The sequence below is a fragment of the Neopsephotus bourkii genome, unplaced genomic scaffold, assembly GCF_033783945.1.
Source record: "Neopsephotus bourkii isolate Nb327-2 ecotype Australia unplaced genomic scaffold, CSIRO-AGI_Nbou_v1 NB_1037, whole genome shotgun sequence".
Classification (NCBI taxonomy): Eukaryota; Metazoa; Chordata; class Aves; order Psittaciformes; family Psittacidae; genus Neopsephotus; species Neopsephotus bourkii.
Window position 1 is genome coordinate 670,673 of NW_026901526.1, and position 24,031 is coordinate 694,703.

General features: G+C 39.0%; 1 protein-coding gene across 2 annotated transcripts in view; it reads left to right on the plus strand.

Moving 5' to 3' along the window:
- The window catches only part of PPP3CA (protein phosphatase 3 catalytic subunit alpha), a 184,200-nt gene that overhangs the window by 122,887 nt on the left and 37,282 nt on the right, over positions 1–24,031 (plus strand). For both annotated transcript variants that reach the window (XM_061360910.1, XM_061360911.1), the window contains exons 3-6: positions 3,950–4,074; positions 12,741–12,852; positions 14,157–14,302; positions 16,526–16,665. In XM_061360910.1, coding sequence (XP_061216894.1) covers positions 3,950–4,074; positions 12,741–12,852; positions 14,157–14,302; positions 16,526–16,665 — 523 coding nt within the window. The remainder of the gene's footprint in view (positions 1–3,949; positions 4,075–12,740; positions 12,853–14,156; positions 14,303–16,525; positions 16,666–24,031) is intronic.

Here is a 24,031-nt window from a genome sequence, read left to right on the forward strand (position 1 = left end):
CTGTGAACTTGAATCTTTTGGAGGGGTCGTTGTCTTCTCCGAAAACTTCCTCAACAGAAGGAAATTTCTAAGGAGTCCACAACCAACCAGTATTTCTTAAACCTTCTGACTGCACCAGTGGAATTCAATAGGAGATCAGTTTAAAACAGCTTAAAAAAATGTCTTTACGTAGTGTGTCATGCAGTTCCAGAGCTTGCTGCCCTGAGAGGTCAGATAGGTAGATGCTATTGAGAAGCTCAGGCAAACTCACAGGCATCAAATCTGGTGCCTGAACTCGTATCTGGAAACTGTAACTCAGTGGAAACACTGTTGGTTTTGCTGAGCTGGCAATTTCAGGATATAAAGTTGAAAAACACTCTATAAATTAAGCAATCTTGTGGCAGCTGGAGGGGGGCAAGGAAATGCAAATGCTGTCAAATTATTTACTTATCATAAATTGATGAGTGTGTAAATGCCATGACTTGATGGCACTTTTGGGAAACCAGTGACATAGGAAAATACGTGAATTTCTGATAGAAGATATACCACCCCGTATTCCTCCTTCTGATAAATTTTTGTCATCTGCTTTTAATGTTAATCCCACACACATGCAAACTGTGTTTTATGTTCCCAGTGTTCATACTTTAAATCCATAAATATGCTGATCCTGGAGATCTTCATTAAGAATTTAATTTCTTGCTTCACTGTCCTGGGTTCTGTTTTGTTGTTATTTGGTGGAAAATTGTTCGTATCTCTTTGAATGCACTGTTTCACAGCAAATGCTCCAGTACCCAAAGAGGGCCTGCACAAGTGTGCTTTAAGTTTTTCTCTGTCATATGAAGGGGTAGTGAACTTGAAAACCTTTGTAGAGGCAGCATGAAACACATCCTTTACACTTATGGTGGGACAGTGCTGCGTCTTTGTTCATGATGGGAAGCTGCAAGACGGAGTGTGAAGGCAATGGCAGAATTATTGGCTGATGGATGTTTCTGCCTTTATGACTGAAGACATAATGCTGGATCTCTTCTGCCCCAGCATCATGAAAGATAAAACATTGATTTGGCTGCCTGGGAAATCTTCCAGTTTGGAGTATTGTAATTTAGAGTTGTAAAAGAAAGTTGGCGGATCTATAGCTTTAGAATTAGTTGCTTTTACACTGTAAGTGGAGTGTAATACTGTACACATACAAAATTGCCCTTTAATTTGTTTGTGAGGCCACCATCAAAATTTAAGTACGCAGGTTTTATATTGTAAGAATGTTTCAGGTCTATACACATAGAACTGCAAAGTGTTAAGATCTTTAATCTATTCCAGGCAAAATACTAATTGAATTAACTGAATGCAATATTGTAGTCTTTCAGTAGGAATTCTGAGATCTGACCATAATAAATTAAGTCTCAGTGTTAACTTGAGTGTCTTCCTCCCACTGTTTTTACCTGCTGATTTTAAGCTTCTCTTTTGGAACTTATTTAATTGGCAGGGTTTTTTAATTTTTCTCTGGGTATGTTTCTGCATCTGTTGTGAAGTACAGAAAGAGTAGCCTACTGTTTGCAAGGTGCCTGGAGTATCCACTGAGTATCAGTTCTCAAGTCTCGTTTGAACGTTGCAAGTCATGGGATTACAGAGCTCTGGGCTTTTTGTTTCTGTCTTTCTCACTGGTTTCTTCTCTACTTTTCTGACTTGTGATAAATTCATGGGCATACATCTATTTGGAGGAAGCCTTCTCACCTTCCTGGTTTCTCTGTAGTGGCCTTGGTGTATTTACCTGTTCACACACGTCAGTATAACAAAAACCCCAAGTCATGTTTCTTTGTGCTGTAGTGGAAGAGCAAAAGTTAAATCCATTTAAAAGACTTTCAGTCTTGTTCAGCTCTGGGATTTTGCAGTTGGAGCAAATGGGGGCGGGCGATAATTGGTAGAGCCGTACAGTTATATAACAAAAAGCTTTCTTGCTGGAAGTTAGGAGAGCAGATTGCTTGGCCATCAATATGCGACACGTGTTTTTAATCTTCCCACAGTGTCCATGCAGAGGAGTTCAGTCAAGCACTGTATGTTGGTTTGGTAGATTACTGTGTTCAAATAAAAATGCTATCAACAGATTTCCTTGGGGGTACAAATGTTGGGGTTTTTTTTTAGGGAAATAGAGGTGGTGTTATACCACTTGAGGATTTAAATAGTATTTATTCTGCATGATTAACGGCAAATATTATTCTTAGATAGAAATTATAACTGTTGATGGCTTTCAATATGAAGGTTGTCATCTAAAACACTTGTGGGGGGTGATCAACTAGGAAAAAGGGATTATACAATCTAACAGTACTGAATGCTATTTTATGTGGCAAATACCCTGTTGTTATCATAGAAGAATGCTCAGCTAGCCAGCACTCATACATTGAGTCACCAATTTCATATGAATACTGAGGAAAGCAGTGACTGGCACATCCGTGGTTTTCTCTGTACTGTACCTGGATGGGGTGGTTGGTTGGTTGGTTTTTGTTTGAATGAGATTGTTTTTGGTTTTATTTTTTTGAATGGAATGACAATATTGATGCTATTGTTAGTGTATGCATCCAGAGAAAAGTGATACAAGTAAAAAACACAGTGAGATACTGGACTGAGATGAAAGGCAATAACATACAAATACTGCACTTAGAGTTGGATTTGGTGTTACAGTTCTATATAGTTCTTCTGTACCTATGTGGAGATGTGACTTCAGTTTCTCTATGGCATGTGGCAGATGTGAGGTTTGTTTACCCGTGACGAAACAAAACCGTTACATCAGAGAGAGCATCTTAAATCTACTGAAGCTGTGCTGCTGTTGAAAGATGAGGTCTGTCTTGGACCCTGATTTATTCATAAACTGAATAAACTGGTTTCTTCAGTTTCTTTGTAATCACCCTCCCAGTTTGAAAATCAGAAATCTTTTAATTTTTTCCTTTTTTTTTTTTTTTTTTTGTGAGTCATTGAAGTGGAGAACCGCTCTAAATTGACCTCAGTAACAATCAGGCTGTTATCTTTTTCTTTGTTAAAGGATTATTGCCAGAAAAGACCTAAACTGGGGTGGTGGTGGCAGTAAGTTCTCTTCTTCCCTTGGGTAGAGGAAACAAAGCAAAGCAAAACAAAGCAGCTTTTGACACAGCACTGTTAGTTAAGCTTCCTTGGAGTCCTCCAAAAGCATCACCTACCTTCTTGCAGGTTCTTAAAATCACCCACCACAGCAAGCTTGTAATTTTATAAGATAGCTGAGCCAATTTCTCTAACTCCAAGGCACAGGAAGCGGTATCCCCACTCATCCCCAGCTGCACATCTCTTGTGCTCAGTTATGTTTATTGGGGTTGCTTTCGCTAGGGAAAGCCGCTGATTAGAGTGACGTCATTGCAGTGCATTGAAACAAATCATAATTACATGAGGGTAAATAAAATGGTAGAGGTTAAAGCATGAAAAACAAGTGTCCTCTTGTGTAAGGCATGCTTTGGGAAAGCAAGCAGGCTGTTTTCCTATACAGAAACTAGAAGACAGAACTTTGTCAGTTTAACCAGTGGCATGCACAGGACGGGCACACCTTGCATTGTATGGAAAGCCTATTAGGGTTTGTTTGACTTTAAGACTAGGAGGAATAGAGGAGTAATGTCAAAAAAAAAAAAAGAGTAACCTTGCTTGAACATGTTCTGTTTATCAGGATGTCTTTGGTTTGTTTTCCTGCTATTGCCAGTATTGTGTGCTCTGCTGGGCAGTAGGAATGCAAATAGCTATGGAAATAGTTGGTAGCTTTTTGCATGTGTATATACGGATGAATGTCATAGAAAAACAGCTTCTGCTGAGCAGCTGCCAGCTCTCACTGGTCATTTAACTAGAGGATGATGCACAAAATTGATGTAACACATTTCTTATAAGAGAGTGACTTCAGAATGTCTGTACCTAAAATGATCTTTGTGTGGTAAATCTGAACATTGCTGCTCTTCTCTTCTAGTTTGTGGAGACATCCATGGTCAGTTCTTTGACTTGATGAAACTGTTTGAAGTGGGAGGATCTCCTGCCAACACGCGGTATCTCTTCCTGGGGGACTACGTGGACAGAGGGTACTTCAGCATTGAAGTAAGTTTCTTATTTCTGTTTTTGGCTATGAAACTGCTTGCAGCCTATTGTGTATATTTAGCATCATAATTTAACCAGTTCAGGAATACTGAAGCTTTTCACAGATACCACTTGTGAGCAAATGAAGTCCACATCAATGTCACTGTTGGTGTTTTCATAAAGGTTGCTTGATATCCAGCTAAATCCCCTTGCATTGGTGCTGTGAAACTGACAGGGAATGGACCTTCATGCTAATCAGTAGCCATCCAAATCCACCACAGAAGGCAGTCTGCTTTGCAGCTTGCGCAAGCTAAATAGGATGGATAGGCATTAGCTATTGGAAAAGAGACATAATATAAAAAGTAAATGAACAACTAGTAGCTTAGTTTGACTTCTAGATTTATTTGATCTGAGTCTCCTGGATTCAAACTTTTATGAAAATTGAAGGACTAGATAGGGGGTAAATGGGGTAAAAAGCCTGCAGATAACATGCTGTGCTGGAGAGACCGAATGGGTTCTGTTTAGATATGGTATGCAGGAGTGTATTGTCTCTGGCTTTTAATGCAGTATGTGACTCCACAGAGAAGTGATGCACACTCTCAGATTGGTGGAATGTGGAGGTCAAATGACAGCATCTTTAGTTGGCTTGCAAAAGAAACAGTGTCCTCTCTAACCTGCCCACCTTTGACTAGAAGTGAGTCAAATACCAAGCACAAATCCTATATTCCAGTGCTCATAAACCAAACTGCACTATTTCTTCTGTGTTGCTGCATGGTTTTACAAACTGACAGATGAGGTGCACAAGTATCAAATAAAGCCCCACCTGGTTTTGTTCACCCAGGTCATAGTTGATCTAGTCATTAACAGTCAGAAACCTCTGCAGTGCCTTTTGAGCCACAGCTTGACTCCTTTCTCTGAAAAGTTCAGGCTTTAAACCACTCAGAGTCAAGGGAGAATACCCATTACCTGTTAGAAGCAGTATAGGTCCTCTAATGTATGACTGTATGACTAGGCATGATGGCAATATACAAGACTACATATACCGCTGTTATTATACCATATTTTAGTATGCTGTTGCCGTATTGATATAAAAATACGTAATCCCAAGCTGCCAAGTTATTTATAATGTGTTTGTAAAATGGATCAGTGTATTGTCTTGCCGGTCTTGTATTTATAGAATGAAGTTTCTTAAAAAGAAGTGTCAGTAAAACTACTTTTGCTACATTAGTCATTGTAAAACTTAATATAATATGTTAACAGAATCTTTTGGCACATTTTCCAGATAGAAATATGCTGTTCCAAGTGCAAATGCTCTCAAAACTTGAGAACTGCAAGGTTCTTTCTTAGTCTTGTACTGAAGTGACTTCAAGGTGCTGAGCACTCTGTGGCTTTTTTTGAGCCACGTGTGCCTGCTTCCTCCATTCTCTGACCCATGGTGAGCTGTGGATTACCACGTTTGATTGCTTAGGGAAGGTTGGGAGTCTGGGGAATGACTTTACAGGCTTAAACCATTGTGCTGCTCAGTCTTAAGCTACCATTTTTCAGTTGCAATGACCTAGTTTGCCTCTCCTGTAGACTTTGACCAAGCCCAGTTGCATCTAGAAGAGGAGAGTTTTGTCTGAATTTTTATATATGCTTTTAATGTAAGAAATAGAGCAAGTGGATTGCTTAAGCTTTCAGGTGCTTGTCTGACAGTTTGCCAAAATCTACTCCAGGGTTATAACTAATTAAACACAATAGCAAGCCATATAACACAAAGCAAAATAGCTTATGGGTGGGGAACAAGCTCCTTAAAATTCCTCATTTAGCAACCTGCACACACATATTTAGCAAATTACATTTGAATTTAATTTTTCCCTTCTGGAACACTACTTTTTCACTGGAAGGGGTATTGGCTTGAACCAGCACCAAGGAAATATCTGAGCTATTGCTCGTATTGTTCTTTTTTGTATGTAAGGTTCTGAATTCAGTACTTTTCTGGTCACATAACTGATTCTTGCCACTTGTCACCTTGATTAAAGAGTACCTTTGAAAGGAAAGGCAGGTTTCTGTTTCATAAGCGTATTTGGATGTAGAGCTATGTATTCAGGCATGCACTCAGGACAATAAGGAATGACAAGGAAGGGAAAACGGTGAGGAATGCAACTTGGCATGTTGGGGATGGGAGGGTGTGCTTTCTATAGAGAAGAGGCCCTGAGCATATCTAGCAGGCACCAGCTCTTGCCAGTACTCTGTGTTGGAGAGGTCATGGTGGTAAACGGTCCTAGCGTGATCTCAGTGCACACTTCTACCACGTCAGTCACGCAGTGATCTTTATTCCATCAGTCTGCTGGCTTACCTTTCTGCTGTGTAGGCATGAGACTTGCAGCTCTGGGGTCTTTCCAAAAGAATTAAACAGCTGGTCCAAGGTACTAATCACAAGTAATATAAGCTTTTTTAGGAAATCCCTTTGATTGCCATGTGATATCTAGTGTAAAAGTGATACCATTGAGCTTAAACCTAGCTGAGTTCTGGTAGTGGGCGAGATAATCCTTGTCTGTGGGCTGCAAAGCAAAGCATTTGGGAATCTTCTGGATGAAAGGTACTATATAATGTAAGCTATTATCATTAAGAACAGAGGAAGAAATTGCGTAAGGTAGGTGGAAGGCATTTGATAATGCACAGGGAAAAAGAGAAAAGTGTTTGTACAAGGCACACAGCAGAAATTACAGTCCTTGCCCCATGGAGCTTTTGATCCAAGGACTCAGTCCTTCACGTGTGCTCCGTTTCTACCATGGCTTGAAAGGGTGTGTGGGTGTGGGTGTGTGTGTGTGGGTGGGTGTGGTTTGTGCCTTTAAAACTAGTTTTAAGCAAGGTGTCACAGAATGAGAGACCAATAAAGGAATTGCACCAGGTCAAATAAATGTCAAAATTGTAGGTAGAATGACATGAGGTTTCTTGGCACAGAAGAAAGTGTAGCCGTACTTTCTTTTCCATTTGACCTCTTGGCCGAGCCTAAGCATTTCTTCTCTTAGAATAACAAATTTCTGCAAGTTGCAATATGTGATAAGGTGCCCTTGTTTCCTTGGCTCCATGGCTGATAACATTTCCCTGTTGTGCTTGCGCACTGTTCCAAGGGGTTGACTCCAGAGTAGAAACCTCTCAGTCCCCACTTTTAAAGAAGTTTTATTGTCATGGAGAAAAGAAACTGTAAATACTGACTCTACAGATTAATAATATTATAGAATCATAGAACGGTTTGGGTTGGAAGAGAGCTTCAAAGGTCATCTAGTCTCAACCCCCTTGGAATGATCGCAACCGCATTTAGCCTGGCTTTGAATGTCTGCAGGAATGGCACATGTACCACCCCTGAGCAACCTATGCCAGTATTTTGCCATCCTCAGTGTAAAGAATTTGAACTTTTGGAATTATTTTCCTGCTCATTATCTCACATTAAAAAGTACAGGTTTAAATGTCATTTGAGTATCAAGGTACATAGTGCTCCCTTTTTAAAGAGCAGATAGCCAAGATATGCAGAATTAAACCAATACTCAAAACTAATAAAGCTGGAATTGTGTTCTATTGTTCCAAATGCAAAGACTGAAATTCCAGGAGGCACTGGTTTTGTGGTATTTCCAGCAAGAGCTAAGTGAGGTGTTTGGAGTGAGTCTGGAATTTGATCATGAGACCTTGCATCAATTAAAAAAGCATCTGGTGCTCGATATGCACCTGAACTCAGTGAACTGTTAGAAATTATTAACTGGTCTCTCCCAAGAAAATAATTAAGTAAATTCACATTAGTGAACTGTGGGTGAAGTTAATGCTGGTGGAAGTACGTGTTTATTATCTCTCAAGTCTCCATGCACTTTCTCGGCCTTTGTTAGAAGAATAAACACCTTTCAGTTTCCTTTGCTCTAGTGTGTTAATGTTTCCCAATAAACGGTTTATTTGAAAATAGTTTTGGCTGGGCAGTAATAGATCACTAGTGAAGTCAATTGGTTTTTTCACTTCTCTCAGAGCAAAGAAAATCCTAATACCTTAATAATCCTAAATGTCCTGGCCCTTTTCTTCTGTACAGCAGTAGCAGATATGTTTCTCTGAAGCAAGAATTTGCATCTTGTAAAATCTTACATTTTTGCTGGGCTGTGCTCCTCAGAGCCGTGAATATTCAGAAATTCAGCAAATTCATATTATTTTTGTATATATTAGATTGCCAGACTGGAGCATCTGTTTGTGTTAGGGCCATCCTTGCAGCTTGCCTGGTCCTGTGCCAGCTCTTCCTAGAGTGAGTTCCCAGCATGCCAAGATCCCCTTTTGGCTGCAGGGAGAGAACATGGGAAGGTACCCTGGAGGTTGCTTGCACTGTTCCTCCTTCCCCTCCTCCACTCCCCCCCTGCATCTCTTTGAGGAACCTGTCTTCACAGAAAACAGCTGGGGCCAAGGTGCGAGGTCCAGTGGGAAGAGCGAGGACCTATTACAGGGGTACAGGACTTGGGTACCTATTTAGAAAGTCCTAACTATAAAGATTACAGGGACATACGAGAAAAAGAATTTTCTAGCCACTTCTTGGTTGAAGAATTGGTCCTTCCAAAGGCTGAAATGGGAGTGATGTGGTCTAAATGCTTAGAAAAGAGTATAAGGCAAGTAGCAATGTTTTGATGATTGCTTTTAATCAAATCATCTCGGAGACTAGCTAGAAAAGAGTCTTGCAATAACTGAAGCATCATGCAGATATCAAAGCAAGACCTTGCATCTCTTGTGAGTATTTTGTTATAGATGCAATGTATCTTTATTTCTCTCTGAAATAAAGCCCTAATAAATAGTCATGCCAGCAGTGTGAATGCAGTTATGTGTGTAAAAAATAAAAATACATGGTTTCCATTGGGATAGTTACTCCATTTTAGAAAGCTGTACCTCTACTGTGTATCACTATGGTATAATTATTTTAATGCAGTTGAATTAATGCAATTTTTATATTTGCATGTGGTGTGTGTAGCTACAGAGTGAAGAAACTATGCCAAAATACTGCCCTACAGTTCACAGAGCACAAGTAGAGGCCTTAACTCAAATTATCCTTTTGAGTATGAATTACCTTGCATTTATTCGCACTTAATTTCAGTTGCTGGGGGAGTGCCCAATGCCATCAGTCATGTGGAGGGAGAGGTGGTCTTTTGTTACCCATACAAAGCCACACAGCTAACAGAGCGAGCTACATCTCTTGCTTCCTGGCATGATCAGTGCAAGAGCACCCAGAAGTGAGTGTGCTGTGTTACTGTGTGTTGCTTTGGGTGCAATCTAGTGGCAATGGTAATGATTTTCTCCAGGTTGCTTGTTTTGAGCACATACTCTGAGATACATCCAAGAGGTCTGGGGCTATTGGTTTCACTTTTCAGGAGGTGCTGAGATGTCAAATTGTGCAAAGGCTCAAATTCAGCATGCAATAGTGGGGTTAAATCCAAAGTCCATTTTGAAAATATGTGCCTTTGGCTTACACAGTGCTTAATTGCACAGACCTTTTCTTTCCTGATGCTTAGGCTGCCAGAGCCTCAGCAGGAAAAAAGCTTGACTACAGGAGCTATGAGGTAGGCAGATTATCTCTTTGTTATAAACTTATCTGTTATTTCAATAGCTGAAAGACACCAAGTGAGTAAGCAGAGCTGCAGTTTGATGGCTGGCATTTAAGAGATGTAACCTTTTTTCCTTTTTTGATAGTATGAAATGAGACATGCCAAAAATGCTTTAGAGATGTCTGGCTTGCAAGGTTGCTGCTGTACCTTTTACTTAGAGATACAGCAGAACTGATATGTAGTGTATTCCTGATGAAAAGTTGGAGGGGGAAAAAAAAAAGATTTTAAAATTTTGTTATTGGGAAGCAGTATTACCAAATAATTGAAGACTGTAAGCTCAGATTTCCAACAGGGTCAAATGATGATGAATCTTTTTACTTCAGTGAGAATTATGATATGCAGCATTAGGAAAAAAATATAAAACCAGAATGTTTGCTCATGATATGCTGTTTGTACATAAGTTTTTTGGTTTTTGTGTGTAAATGACTCAGAAGTTCAAAAGCCATAAAAAAATTGTCACCCTTGTATTTGTTATTGAGTTTGCAAAAAGCAGCTGCTTATTAGTTCTTGTTTACTATTATGATACCACATCGCTGGACAACTGAACTGAAAAGGGAGAAAAATGAAAGGAATTATCTAAGTAAAATAAGCCTTCGATATGGTACCATTAAAAACAACAGGAACTGTGAACGGGGGACTTACATGACTTGAATAGTGGCAGGAAACCACAGAACTTTCTGGACTGCATTGATCCTCTGTTATCTTCTCTGTTTCTAATGAGTGCTTCAAAGGAAGCATAGAAAAAAGAAATCTATGATAAGCAAATGTGAAGAGATCTACCCGCATGCAGGTACCAAATGTCAAAAAGATAAAACTTCTGGCTTTACTTCTTTTCCCTGCTACTCAAATCTGGATGGTATTTGAAGTGCCTGGTGCTCCTTTCAATCTTGCCAAGGCTTTATGAAAATGAAAAACTTAGTTATAAGGGAAATGTAACTTTTTTTTTTTTAATAAAGCATTTCATCTAAGCACTAATCACTGTGCTTCTCTGAATTATAAGGTGCTTTGGCAGGATTAGAAGCTCTAAGGTAACTTAGATACAACTTTGAAAGCTGGAATTTTTCTTGCATGGATGGAGATGTCACTTTAAACTTCTTGTCTCACAACATTTACATCAAAGTTTTTGCATTAGCCAGGAACTTGAGAGAAGTGGAAGGTTCTGGGAAATCTTGCAGGAATGAAGAAGTAAGTCATCATCAAAGAGCTTGAGAATTGTGCTGGTGATATGCAAAAGTACAGGCTTCCTTCCCCATGGAAGTTAAATCCTCAACTCAAGTATGGTGGAGCTTGCAGAGAAGCAGCTTTCCTCAGGCAAACCCTTTGCAGTAGTTTTGGGCCACAGCAGATAATTCCTGTGACCTAACACCATAATTCCATGCTGGATTATGTCAGTGTGATCTACCTGGTGTTCTGACTTCTCACTTCTTGCAGCGGCAATAGCACCTGGGAGGTGGAAGAGGTGGTGTGAGCTGGGAGGTCTTCCATGTGTTTCCAAGGGGAAGCATTAATTTTGCCAGTCCTGAAGGATGCTGCCTGTATTTTCTGCTCTTTTTACCTGGCTCTGGAATCTATGAGTAGCAGAACAGATATTGCACTGTACAGGCAGAGCATCCAGATGTTTACATATAATAAATTCAAGACAAACTGTAATAGTATAAAACCCCTGCTGCTATGTAATTATCTGTGGATATGGATAGGGTAAGGTTTAGCACCAATATAAAAATGTTGCATCCTTTTTTCTTTTCTGTTTTTTAAAGATGAGGACTGTTGTAGCAAAAGAGGGAGAAGAAATCAAAATGTTGAGACATGATTATTGTAATTATGCTGTTTATCAAGACATTCTGAATTCTAGAAGGGAATTTGTACTGTACAAAGTAAGAGGGATTGCACTGACAAAAATGCTGATTTTGCTCTAAGCAGAAGCCATGGTTAGGAGTACATTCTGCATTTCTAACTACTGATTGTTAAGTTAAAGTGAATAATTTTTCTCAAAAGAACAAAGGGAAGTGTTAGGAAGTAGTTGCAAATGAAGGGGGGGATTGACGCCTTTTGTTTCTTGTGTAGCCGTTCTTCAGTTCATGGATGTTGAAGAAAGAAAGGGTTGGAGTAGAATAGTTCAATTTTCTGCCTCATGTTTTGGGAGGCCGTTGTGGTCTGTACATTTTTGGAGATGGTGGACTCATCTCATGGAACAAATGATTTCCATGAGCTTCCTTGGAGCTGTAAGTTTGTCAGCCAGGTACCTGAGACAGGTTATCTTGCACAAAGGATAAATGAAACTTGCAAGTTTACTCATTTGCAAGAGTGTCCTAATACTTTAGTATCATTTCCATGTCAGTTCTGTTTTTCAAAACACCTATTTTATTCGGATGGTTTCAAAAGGTCTGAGCAAAGATTAGCGTCTCTGAGTCTTCTATTGTATCTTTAAAAACATGTCTAGGAGAAATGTCATCTGAAATAGAAATACTCTTGAAAGATAAAAGGCTTTATAGAAACTTTGTAATAACTTCATTTAATACAAAAGTTTTGTAGTTTTTTTCTTGTCTGTTTGCACAGAACAATGTTAAGTGAAAAATGAACAAGCATTCACATTACAACTGTGTAATACTGGAAGCTAAGGTATTTCCTGAAGTGTGGGTTAAACTGTTCTAAGGCAACTTTTCCTTAAGACAGGAAATGCAGATCTTCCTTGCTGTGAATGTGAAATGCAGTGAAATTGCTTCTATGGTGGGTTTCTGCTTAACCTGCCAGGTGGAGAGTGTGCACTTCATTTTAGAGATGCACAGCAATTACTTCTTGATAGCTGGGCCACTGAAAGCAATGCGTGGCTGAACAGGGAGGTACCACTTAGCAAAAGCAGAAAAAACTTAATCTGAATGTGCTGATTCTGGTTTCGGCCAGTCCAGGCTGAAGGGCAGAGAAATGTTTGCATGTAATGGGTGAAAATAGAGTCAAGTTAACCCATTGAAAATAAATGTTTCATACGGAATAATTTCTCTTCTAGGTCTTTTGGTGGGGGGGAACATAAGTGTTTGAATTAGCTTGTTAATTATTAATTATGTCTTTGTTTCTAATTTGCAGTGTGTGCTGTACTTGTGGGCCTTGAAAATCCTTTACCCCAAAACACTGTTTTTACTTCGTGGGAATCATGAATGTAGACATTTAACAGAGTATTTCACATTTAAGCAAGAATGTAAGTTTACCTTAACATTTCTTCTCTTAACTCCCTTTTCAACAGTTTGATTTGTTATTTTGTGAGTATTTGATGCTGTTTACCAGCAGTGATTTTAAATGTACTTCTCTTGTTAACTGTCATTAAATTGTAATTGCTGTTCCCTGGGAGGGAACATCTTGCAGGGCTGGGAAGGGTGTCTCAGTGTTGGAGAAAGGAAGAGGTTAGACATCCCTTGGCAGGTAATGACCTATACAGACCCAGGGGTGTCATTACCTGGTACTGCAGGTATGGAGACACTTCAGCTTCCCAGCCAGCCTGGCCTGGGAGTCCACCTTGGGCTACCACAGGACCATCTCGGCCTCGATGCTTTTGGTGAAATCCGCTACTTTTTGCAGTGGCTGCCAGTCTGCTGCTCCACACAACAGCCTGGCAGTCAAAACCTGCCAGCACACCGGCTCTGGCACCTCTGCAGCAGCTCCCTGTTGCTAGTGGAGGAGGTGACATCTTACCCTCTCTCATCTGCAGAAGGGAGAAAATGCAAGGAATTTGGGTTTTTGATTGTTTTTTTCCCTCTGAACATAGTGTTTTCACATTTACCCTGTAAGTAGGCTTGAAGTTTTTGGTATGTGCTTTTTATAGGAATTCCTTTCTGTATTGCAAGAAAGGTTTCAGTGACACATAAAAAGCTCATTAGATGCAGACCTTCACCTGCACAATGAAGCTTTGTATTTTTTTCTGAGGCACTGTAAACTGAAGCTCTTGCAATAGGTCTCCATTCCCTTTTAGCATCAAGGGTAAAGGAAATGTTAATTGCCTCAAAGGCCTCATGGTTTACTGAGTTTAATATGCCTATTGGTAAATTAACATTTCAGCTTCATTGTACCACCTCATTCATTTCATAGTGGCATTTCTATAGGTAATTAATTCTATGGAACTGGGCTAAAGTTCTGATTACTTCATGGAGAGTGTATTGTGTCATAATGATGATAACCATTCAGCAGACTTTTTAAGGCTTGCTCTATAGATTTCGTGTCAGGCTATAATGGTATTTTATTATTGCTTGTTTACAGTTAGAGTTTTTTTAGAAAAATACAATAAACTTGGCAGAACTTTTATTAGTTTCACCTCAGAGTCTGAGGACTTTTTTCCAGCAGTGAATAACAATAATCTTAGATTTTTTTGCATGAGGCAAGCTTTGGTACAGTCTTCAATGCAAGAGAGAGCAGTGAGAACAAGATTTGAGTTATTAAGCAGCATCCTAATTTATTTTTTCCTCTTAAATATTGATGGCACTTCCTGGCACCATCTTAATCTTTTAAAAGGTAAAATCAAATATTCAGAGCGTGTATATGATGCCTGCATGGATGCCTTCGACTGCCTTCCCTTGGCTGCTCTGATGAACCAACAGTTCCTGTGTGTACACGGTGGCTTGTCTCCGGAGATCAACACTCTAGATGACATCAGAAAAGTAAGTCTGAGTAGTGCTCAGGTCTAATAGGTGAACAGTTAATTGCCAGCAACTAAAACTTGGCTCCTTTCTCAATGTTGTTCATTTGTGTAAGATGCTGGTATGTCAGTCTGACACTGAGGTTGACATTATCGCCTTTTAAAGGTCCTTTTAAATAAAACATAAAAGGAATTGCAGCAATTAGTCCCATGTTATTGAGGTGAGGAAATCACCAGCATCCAGTAAAACAAAGGATTTACCTTCTTTGTGTTCTAAGGCAAAAAAGTATTAGGTATGTAAGTAATTATGAGCTAATGAGTACATAGTATGAATTTAAGTACTGTCTACTAGCACAGTGTAAGCACACCATCTGATTATTCCTTGTGCCTTGCTAGGCATTCTGTACTTTCTTGGCAAAGAGATAAAATATAGCTCTAGAAAAACCTCACAATACTTAAAACATTTAATAAAAAAGTATGGCATGATTGCAATGAGTATAGTGAAAATAGCATATAACTCTTAAAAAGCGTCAAGAGCTTCATTCTCAATAGGTCCTGCCACATTTTTAGTAGTACTGCACTTGAGTACCTAGCACATTGTCTAAACGAGGCTTTATAAGGTGATGCTTGCGTGGTACTCTTGAGTTATAAGAATTTTCTTACCAATCTCATGAAAGTTCAGGGAACAATGTTGAGCGATCTCTTCACTGTAATCCAGTGTTGTTGCACGTTATCAGGGATTAAGTTTTTCTCAGGTGTTTTGTAAAGGAATCTCAGTTGATCTTTCTAAAAGAGGGTATTTAAAACATTCATTCCCTTTATTTCCAGAAGAAAAGGTTTTCTTGCTTCCTGCTTGCATTTTGAAATCTGCAAACATGGATATATCCTTCTGAGCTTTAAAGTTACTAAAAGATAAATTATACTTTGAGGCTAATTTGTGGCCTGCTAATAAATTAATACTTTTTTTTTAATAAATTAAAAATTGAGCCTGTAATTACATGTTCTGGTTTGAAAGCAATTAGATTCAGATATTAACTGCACTTTTAAAAATTACCAAATGTAAAGTTTCATTTCTGAGGTAAAGCTTCACTATCTAATTAAGCAAAAATATTCTCTGCCTAAAATTTAGCTGGCTTTGCAACAGTGTAATGACAGAGTAAAGCTGTTCAGCTCTCAGATTCTAGATTAGGGTCATTAACATCTTCACTTCCCCCCCACTAGCAGGTTAATTCATCATTGGCAATCAGCAGGAATTGGGTTTGCATATTTATGAATTGTTGTTTAATTTAAATGAATTATAGTTACAAAAGCAAAGTTACCAATTATGTTAGAGGGCTGAAATAAGTTAGAAGTGTAGGTATGATATGAATATTTCATGATGAGGGCGCAAAGGTAGAATTGTAGAGGTCTCTTATTAAAACTTTTTAACTGAGTGTTGGAAACATCTAAATTCTTTCTCTCTGAATCTTTTTTGGGGGAGAGGGGGAGGTATGTTAGGTGTGCTAATAAATCATTATGCTAATAAACCATTACTTTATCTTTCTGCTAAAGGGTTGGTTTTATATTCAAGAGTTTTTGCAGAGGAATACTGATTTTTAACATTTCACTGTTTTGCTCTGCTTTGTCTTATTTGCAGAATGATTCTATATAATCTGATTTTTTTTTACAATATTCAGACAGAAAGAGGAATTTTTAGCTGCTTAATTTGGGCTAAGGTTATAAGAGCACTGAGAATGTCATGGGAAGATGCTGTAATGCAGAAATGTTGCCTTGGTATTAAAATAAGGATGGGAACTTAAATCAAGATGGGAACTTGCTTTATAATAACTATTGTATTTTTAACTTGAGGTGCCTCACTCACATAAATGAAGTGCCATAATGCTTAAAAAAATCACAAAATACAGAAATACCATCTGCTCTCTTGTCCACTGAAATGCTTGTAAAAATGGGTAGAAAAAGAAAAAAATAACCGCAACTGCACTCAAAAATTCATTTAGAATGAGAATCCACTGTATTTCTTAATTTTCAGTTATGTCTGTGCCTCTTTGTCAGTGTTAGCAAGGAGTGTTTCACTTTTACTCAAAATCCACTGCTTTAAAGCTGAGAGCAACCTGAAGTTGAAAAACAGATTGCTTTGCGCCCTTGTTTGCCAGCTCACAGACTGAAAAGCACTGACTTTACTTCACTGTTTCTGTGGTACATGGTTGAAAGAAGTTAGTATTTCTTTGTCTCCTATTTTTCTTAGTTAGATCGATTCAAGGAGCCACCTGCATATGGACCTATGTGTGACATTCTGTGGTCAGACCCACTGGAGGACTTTGGAAATGAGAAGACTCAGGAACACTTTACTCACAACACAGTCAGGGGGTGCTCGTACTTCTACAGGTGAATATCACTATGTTGAACGGCTTTCTGTATATGGACTTGTCCTGGGTTTTCAGTATAAATATTTTGCTTGAGGTTTGAAGTTCTGCTTAGATAACTGAGCCTTTTTTTTTCTGCGGACTTGCCTTGTTTTCAGGTAAATTCATGTTTGGTTTATTTTGTATCTTGCTTTCATCTGTAACTGGGGAACCTTAAAATAATTTTATTCACCAAAGCCTGTGCATTTTGCTTATTTCTGTTCTTGTAAGTTAGGGGATGAATGTGTCCCTTCAGAAGTGTAGTTGCCTTCCCCCTGTTTGTTTCAAAGTTAATTTTGAGTTAATTTAACTTCATTTTGAATGAAAAATGCCTGCGATGGGAAACTCACTACCTGAGTTACTCTGCAAGGTAAGTAAAAATTGTGATTTTTCCCTAAGCAGGAACTTTTTTTTTTTTTTTGCCCTGTTCTAGCAAACTTTTGTTTATGTTTGGGAATGGTTTTTCCCAAGAAATTCAGGTTTTCAGCAGAATTGGTTAAACAGGAATGGCTAAGAGCCAAAATGCAGACAAATGGCTGTAACATTCTTTCAAAAAACTCATATGGACTTAAATGTAAAGGCATCAAGTTGTGATTCATGTTTGACATTATTTCTTTTTATTGATTTTTTTAGTAAAATAAATGAGCATATTCCTGAAAAAAAAGTAATAGTAATAGAAGGATAGAAGGACATGAAAGCAAATATCTTAATTTGTGACTACTTAAAGGAAGCTTTCTTTTGTTCCTTTTCTGTTTAGTAATGATTGTCCTTTAAGCCATGGGTGTGTGTAAAGAGTGGGAAGGCTCTCTCTCCTGTACTTTCTAGGAGTACTGGGGGATGCCCTCTGTCCTCTCTTTGACAATGCACCGGTAGACCAAACCAAGCAATGAATGGTTACCTTTTCCCAGTTCTGCCTGGGTGCTGACTGCTGCCTTATTTCATTTCTAGCGGTAGGCAGCTTGGTTTGTAGACCAAGCCCCATGAACACCAGGCAGAAGACACCCGTTGGGTGTGCTTCAGCTGGGGATGAACCTCTCAAGCACTACTATTGTATCTTCATCATAGGACAGGCCTCTGTTACCTCATGACCAGCAGTGGTGATTATGTTGTACCTTCTTCTTGACAGTGTGGGGATTTTGGCTTTTTCTTTTTCTGTTACAGTACTTAAGGACAACTTACAAAGATGCCAGAGTAACAAAACTGGACATTGAATAGCAAAATAAACAATATATGCAGGGAAATCTTAATTTAAAAATTCATTTTTGTGAAGATGCTATTGGAATGTTAAGAGGTTGTTGAACCTCTGAAAGGTAGCAGTTCTGTTTTGGCCTGTGCTAGTGACATGCAAGTCCAAGTTTTTCCAACAGGCTCAGCAGAAGTGAGGAATCCACTCTTTCAGTTATCTTATAAAATCTCACCTTGAACATAGCTGATCTGTAGCTCTTCAGTAACATGTCGAAAGTAGATCAATGGCTTCTACTAGTAACCTGGAGACAGAGCTGCTAGAATCAGCCTCCTTGTTGGTACCATTAGCAGGAAGGTAACAGATGGTTTGACTCTCAGAAATTAGTTTTCCTATCCTTTTTTTGAGCTGTAATTGCTGCAGCATGGGGATGGGCTGAGAACAGAGTGGTTTGCACTGCAGCCTGGGCTGCTGGCATGTACCTTCTGTGGGCAAGTCACACTGCTCCTTCCGATCAATAATGTCTGGAAAGTGCTTGTTAAATGTGTTTGGTCTCATTACAAAAGAAGGTGTCAAACTGTTGCAAACAATTGATCTGTGCAGAAGTGGACTTATGACTGAGGGCTAAAATCATTCCTCTTTTTCTCAGCAGCACCATACACTGGAGCATGCCTGGGACTTCCAGGCATTGCAGGCAGTGAGTAATGGCAGTTGCCCTTCATGAGCCTCTCTTAGAAAAGTGGGGAAAAAAGCTTTGTGAACATGTCTTGTTGTTATATATGGAACTTATTATATACTGGAAAAACTTTTAGATTCCCCCCTTCTGCCCCGTTCCCTCCCCCGAGTCTGTTTATTTTAATTGCCATAAAATATCCCTAAAATACGTGTTTTCTCTTGAAAATGTATCCGGTCTGTCCCCTGACTCTTGTTCAGAAAAGTTGCATATTTCAGAAAAAGAGGAAATATTTGGAAGATACCTAATTGTTAGATTGTGTATGAGGGATGTGTAACTGCTAAATGATACGAGCAACTGACTAGCTTGGGGTCACCTTATCTGAGGTTATAAAATGGCAAAAGTTACTCTTAAAAAAAGTGCTTAGTTGCTCTGGAAGGTGACTAATTGCTTACCTAATGATAATCTCCGGCAAAAAAAGTATCCATCATGTGCAATGTGTAATTTTGCTTGACTTTTCTTACTTCCAAGTTGTTTCCTGAGAAAAGGAGCAAATTTTCCTAAACAGCCAGCTCAGCTTGTAAATGAGGACTGAATTGCGCAGTCCTTCAAGGCAGTCTGTTGAGAGGACAGACTTTGTTTAGTTTTCAGTGAATAAAGCTTCTAAAGTTTCTTCAGCCATTTCCAGAAAGGGAAGTTGAAAGATAGCAGTGGGAATTTTAAAGGAAGGTCAGGAAGATTTCAGGCACACACATGAACCAGGGAAATTATTTCTAGATGACAAAGATCTCTTAATCAATTGCAGGAAATAACTGTAATAAATAACTTTATCAGGCATGTTCATTATAATGGCAAGTTTGGAGTGACTTTTCTCTGATTTAGAGTTATTTCCTGTAACAAAATGCTATGAGGGAGATAACAGTAACGTGATTTCTAACTGTGTACATGCAACATTAACAGCACCTTCCAGCTCAGTAGCACATGAAATCTTCTCCATTCAGCCAAAATTCTTTTGTGAAGTGTTGAGCCATTTGTATGGTGTAAATACACATGCAAAAGTATAAAGACTTTGGCTTACAGTAGTCTGACAAGCTTCTCACTGCATTTCCCAGGTGATCGCTCACATACAGCGTGTTGAATTTCAAAATGATAAAGTTTTTCTTTAAGGAGTTTCTTTTTGTGTAGGAGTTTGCAAAGCTGTTATGGCTAGCACTGTGAAATGTCAGATCTTGAAACCACAAGTCTGAACTGTCATTTAGAGACCTGAAGAATAGTAAGCATCATTTTCAAGGGTGCTAAAGAGTCAGCGCTTAATGCGTGCCTTTTGCACCCAGCAGCATTTTGCAGCGTGGATTGTCAAAATTTATGGATCCTTGCAAAAGCACAATGCCACAGTAAAAAGTACCTGTGAAATTTGAATAATTCTTGGAAATTCAGTCAAGTTCTCTGTACCTTAAAGTACAATGAGCAATAGCAGTAAGATTTCATTTCCCCTTTCTGAAATTCAGGTTGTGCGTTCTTCACAGGACATACACGTAACAGTGCATGTTTGTTGCAATTTCATTAAAAAGTAGAAATAATTGATGAAGTGTTAGTTGTCTAAATTGGGTTTTAACTATGAGTCAAGTGAAGCTTTTCTTTAATCCTTACCCAAAATAATGTCATATTCAGGGAATGGTATGAACAAGGGGGAGTTCATTTGTCCCTGAGTGATATTCCCCGCTACCTTTCCCCCAATATTTTCAGCTGATCCAACCAGTAAAGAAGCTTTCCTTTTTTTTTATCAGATTATCCATTTTTGCTTTAAATTTGTTCAGTGAATGTTTATTTGCACTTAGCTGGTTGTACTGATCTTGCCAATGACCAGTCACACTTATTTCATGAACTATTGGTACAGTAACTTGGGCATTTCTGTAATAAATGTATCTGACTTGGTAAGATACGCTGCTACTTACCATCTTGAGAATGGCTTCTGTCAGTGATCAGAAAGCTTGAAGAAGTCAGCTAGACTTGTTTTCTCTCTGAAATAATACTAATTTAATGGCAGACAGCCACTAAGTGGGTTTAGGCAATTGTTGAAATGTGGGGAAAATCCTTTCTAATCCATAGTGGGATGGGGAATGTCATCATTACCGTAAGATTTACTGGGTAGATAAAGAATTAAAATGGGTTTTTTTCATCACATTCAGACAAGGTTGCTATGAGCACGCATGGTGTTTACCATAAAAATTGTGATTGGATCTATGCCCAGCTTGTTTCACTTCCTCTGTGTCAAAGCTTTGGTAAAGAACGTTGGAAGTTTGTTTGCACAACTGAGTTAATTAGTAGTGTCTTATCCTATGTAAGGTACATCAAAGGTTTCCTATCATGGATAGGCACATGTGCAAGCTTAATACTCACTTTCTGGGATAATGTATAAGAATAGGTTAATTGCTAACTTTTTAACAAGAGCATAAAAGTGGTGTGAGCCTGGCCAAAGTCAATGCATGACCTCAGAAATAGATTAGATAGAATTCAGAAGTTAGCTGCATGCATGGCACTCCAGCCTCTTGGGTTTTGTTAGGGAGTTTAATATCAGTTTTTAAGGAATGGTGGTCATGTTAAAGCTGTTTGACTGTTGACTACATTGTTACGTTTTTCCAAAGCAACACAAAACCAAAGGAAGAAATAATTAACAGTGACAAGGGTGGCCAGCATTGCAGGCTCCTCCAAGAACTTCATTTCCTAGCCTTTGACAATATTGAAATGGTTCAGCCCTGCAGGTGCTCTGGGATAGAATAATAACTTGGGGTTGCCAGCACATCATTTCAGTGGTTTACTTTATATGCACGCTAAGTTTCTAAATATGCAGGGATTAGAGAAATGTCTGCTAAAAGCTTTCGAAGACTGTAGCATGTTTCACCTCAGGGTGTGAGGCAGAGCTGTGTTTTCAGTAGCAGCATTTTAAACAGAGTCTTTTGCTCACTTTTCCACTCTTCCTTCTCCCAGGCCAGAAGCTTTTTGCTGCCCTCACACTAAATGCCCAGCTCTATTGGTAGAATTCCTTGCGTGCTTCGTCAGACCTGGGAACAGATCCAATTTTAAAAGAATGACTCTGCAAAGAAGATACGTGTTTATTTGTTCCCGTCTCATACAGTTCCCTACTCTGCTTCTCGGTGCATCTTTGCAGACAGCATAGCTAAGGGCTAGAAAAAGCAGGTGGAAAGAGATGTTCTGGGAGCTGCCTAGGACAGCAGAGCAACAAAAGCATTTGCCTTTGGAGACTGAACTATGAGGCCAGCGGGCTTTGCTGAAAGCCTGGCTTTATACGTGCATGTAATCTTACAGAAGACATTGGGCTAAATTTAGATATCTACTTTTTAAAGAAATGTTTATGCCTCTGTTTTAATAGTATGATGAAGGATATGAAAAAAAAAATGGATTAATACATCCATTTTTTCCAGTTTTCATTGGAAGAGCAATTTGAAAACATCTGCCATTTTGGTTCAAATTAGCAAAGTATTGCTTCTCTTCCAAAACTGCGTAGAAGTAATCAGTGATCATGCAAAAGAGACCTCAGCACAAGTAAACTACACATGAGGCATTCTAATAAAAAAAGCATGCCGAAGTAGGGAATAATCACAGTCACATACTCTATGGGGAATAACATCTCTCTAGCTTAGCAGTTGGGTATTTTGTTTTCTCTGTGAGTCAGTGCTCTGCTGTGATTCAGCATGACACATGAAGTACAGGCAGAAGGTTGGGTTGTTGTGGAAAAGCCTGTTGCATGGGCGGTGGGGTGTCTGTTTGTTTTCTCTCTTGGCCAACTGCTTTATTTCTGGCTCATCTGAATAACAGTCTGGGCTCTGCAAAGCAGGGCAAGGAGGAAAGCATTTCTGGAAGGGTAGTGCTCAGAAAAACTAGTAGGGAATTTGATTGAGATGGTAATTTTCATTAGAAAGATTAGAAGTTTCCAAGCAGAAGTCTTTTCTGTAAAAGCTTGTTTCTGATCACTTTTGCCATAATCTTTGTTTTGTTGGCATTTTGCAGGTTGTCCTGCTGTTTACCTGGAGGGCATGCATTTTTTGTGTTCAGAAATACTGTTTAATATGAAACTTCAGCTGGGCAGGAACAAACTGTTACTAAGAAAGCACTGGAAATAAAAGCCCCATATTTACCGGGGTAACGGCTTTAAAATGAAAACACGTAGACTTGGAGTAGATATAAGGAAGAAGCTCTTCATTGTGAGGGAGGTGAGGTACTGGCACAGGTTGCCCAGAGAAGCTGTGGCTGCCCCATCCCTGGCTGTGTTCAAGGTCATATTGGACAGGGCCTCAAGCAACCTGGTCTAGTGGAAGGTGTCCCTGCCTGTGGCACAGAGGTTGTAACTGGATGTTATTTAAGGTCCCTTCCAACTCTGCCCATTCTATGATTCTGTTGTCATAACTGTATAGCATATGTAACATCTGCATGCAGTGAAAACATTGCTTCTCCCCATCCCCCACTTCAACAAGTAGGTGATGAAGAATGTCTGAGAGTTGCTTTGCCGTTTTCAAAACAAAATATCCAGATAAACGTCATGGATTGTCATGGTCTGGGTAATAGGAGTGCTTGCTCATTACACATGCCATGCTATTCACTTAGAAGAAAAGATGGCAGCCAGACTTTTCCTTTTTGTGTATTTGCGTAGAGGACTATGTGACATCTCTGCCTTTCTAGATGTCAGCCCTATAGAATCAGCTCAGTTCTGCTAGTGGAGTTCTGGTTTCCACAGATTTATAAAGAATAAGATAATTAAAGAATAACTCCCCCCCCCCCTTTTTGTACATTGAAGTGGAAAGAAGAACCTATAATGTCTATGGAGGAGCATTTTTTTTTACTGCTTCATTATATCTTCTTTAAAAGCAGTACTTAACACTGGATGAAAAGCATATTATGGGGGAAAATGTAATAGGCTAGACATTTTGAGCAGCTGCGCTGATAATGAACATAATCAACTGTCTATCAGATTTTTCATTATAGACCCCAGTTTTTAGAAGTTAATGTAAAAATTTCTAAACAAAATGTACCATAAGTCTGCATTTAGTCACAATTAATTATGAAAAGAAATGTATGCAAATTAGTTCTCATTTGCCAGTGGTTTGAATGGCAGCTTGTCAGCAGTTGAGATCACTGCAGTTGCCAAAACGATACCCCACGTAATTTGGGAATTGAAATTACTTTATAATGGCAATCTTTTTAGACAGTTTCAAATACCAGATCTTCAACTGAGAATATATGCTAGATGGGTCAAGTCCAAAACCAGCAATATACCGTTCTACTGGGTTTGTAGCCTCTAGCTGCAAATGACATTTTAGCTTCAAAATATCCAGGAAGGTTGGAACCAGGAGTCACATTTCTCTTGGATAAACTGAAGGAAGGTGATGCATTAGATTCTGCAAGGGTTTTTTTTGTATAAATTTTCATCTCTTCAGTGCATGAAGTTAGAAACTGATGGGGCTGTTGAGTGATTGC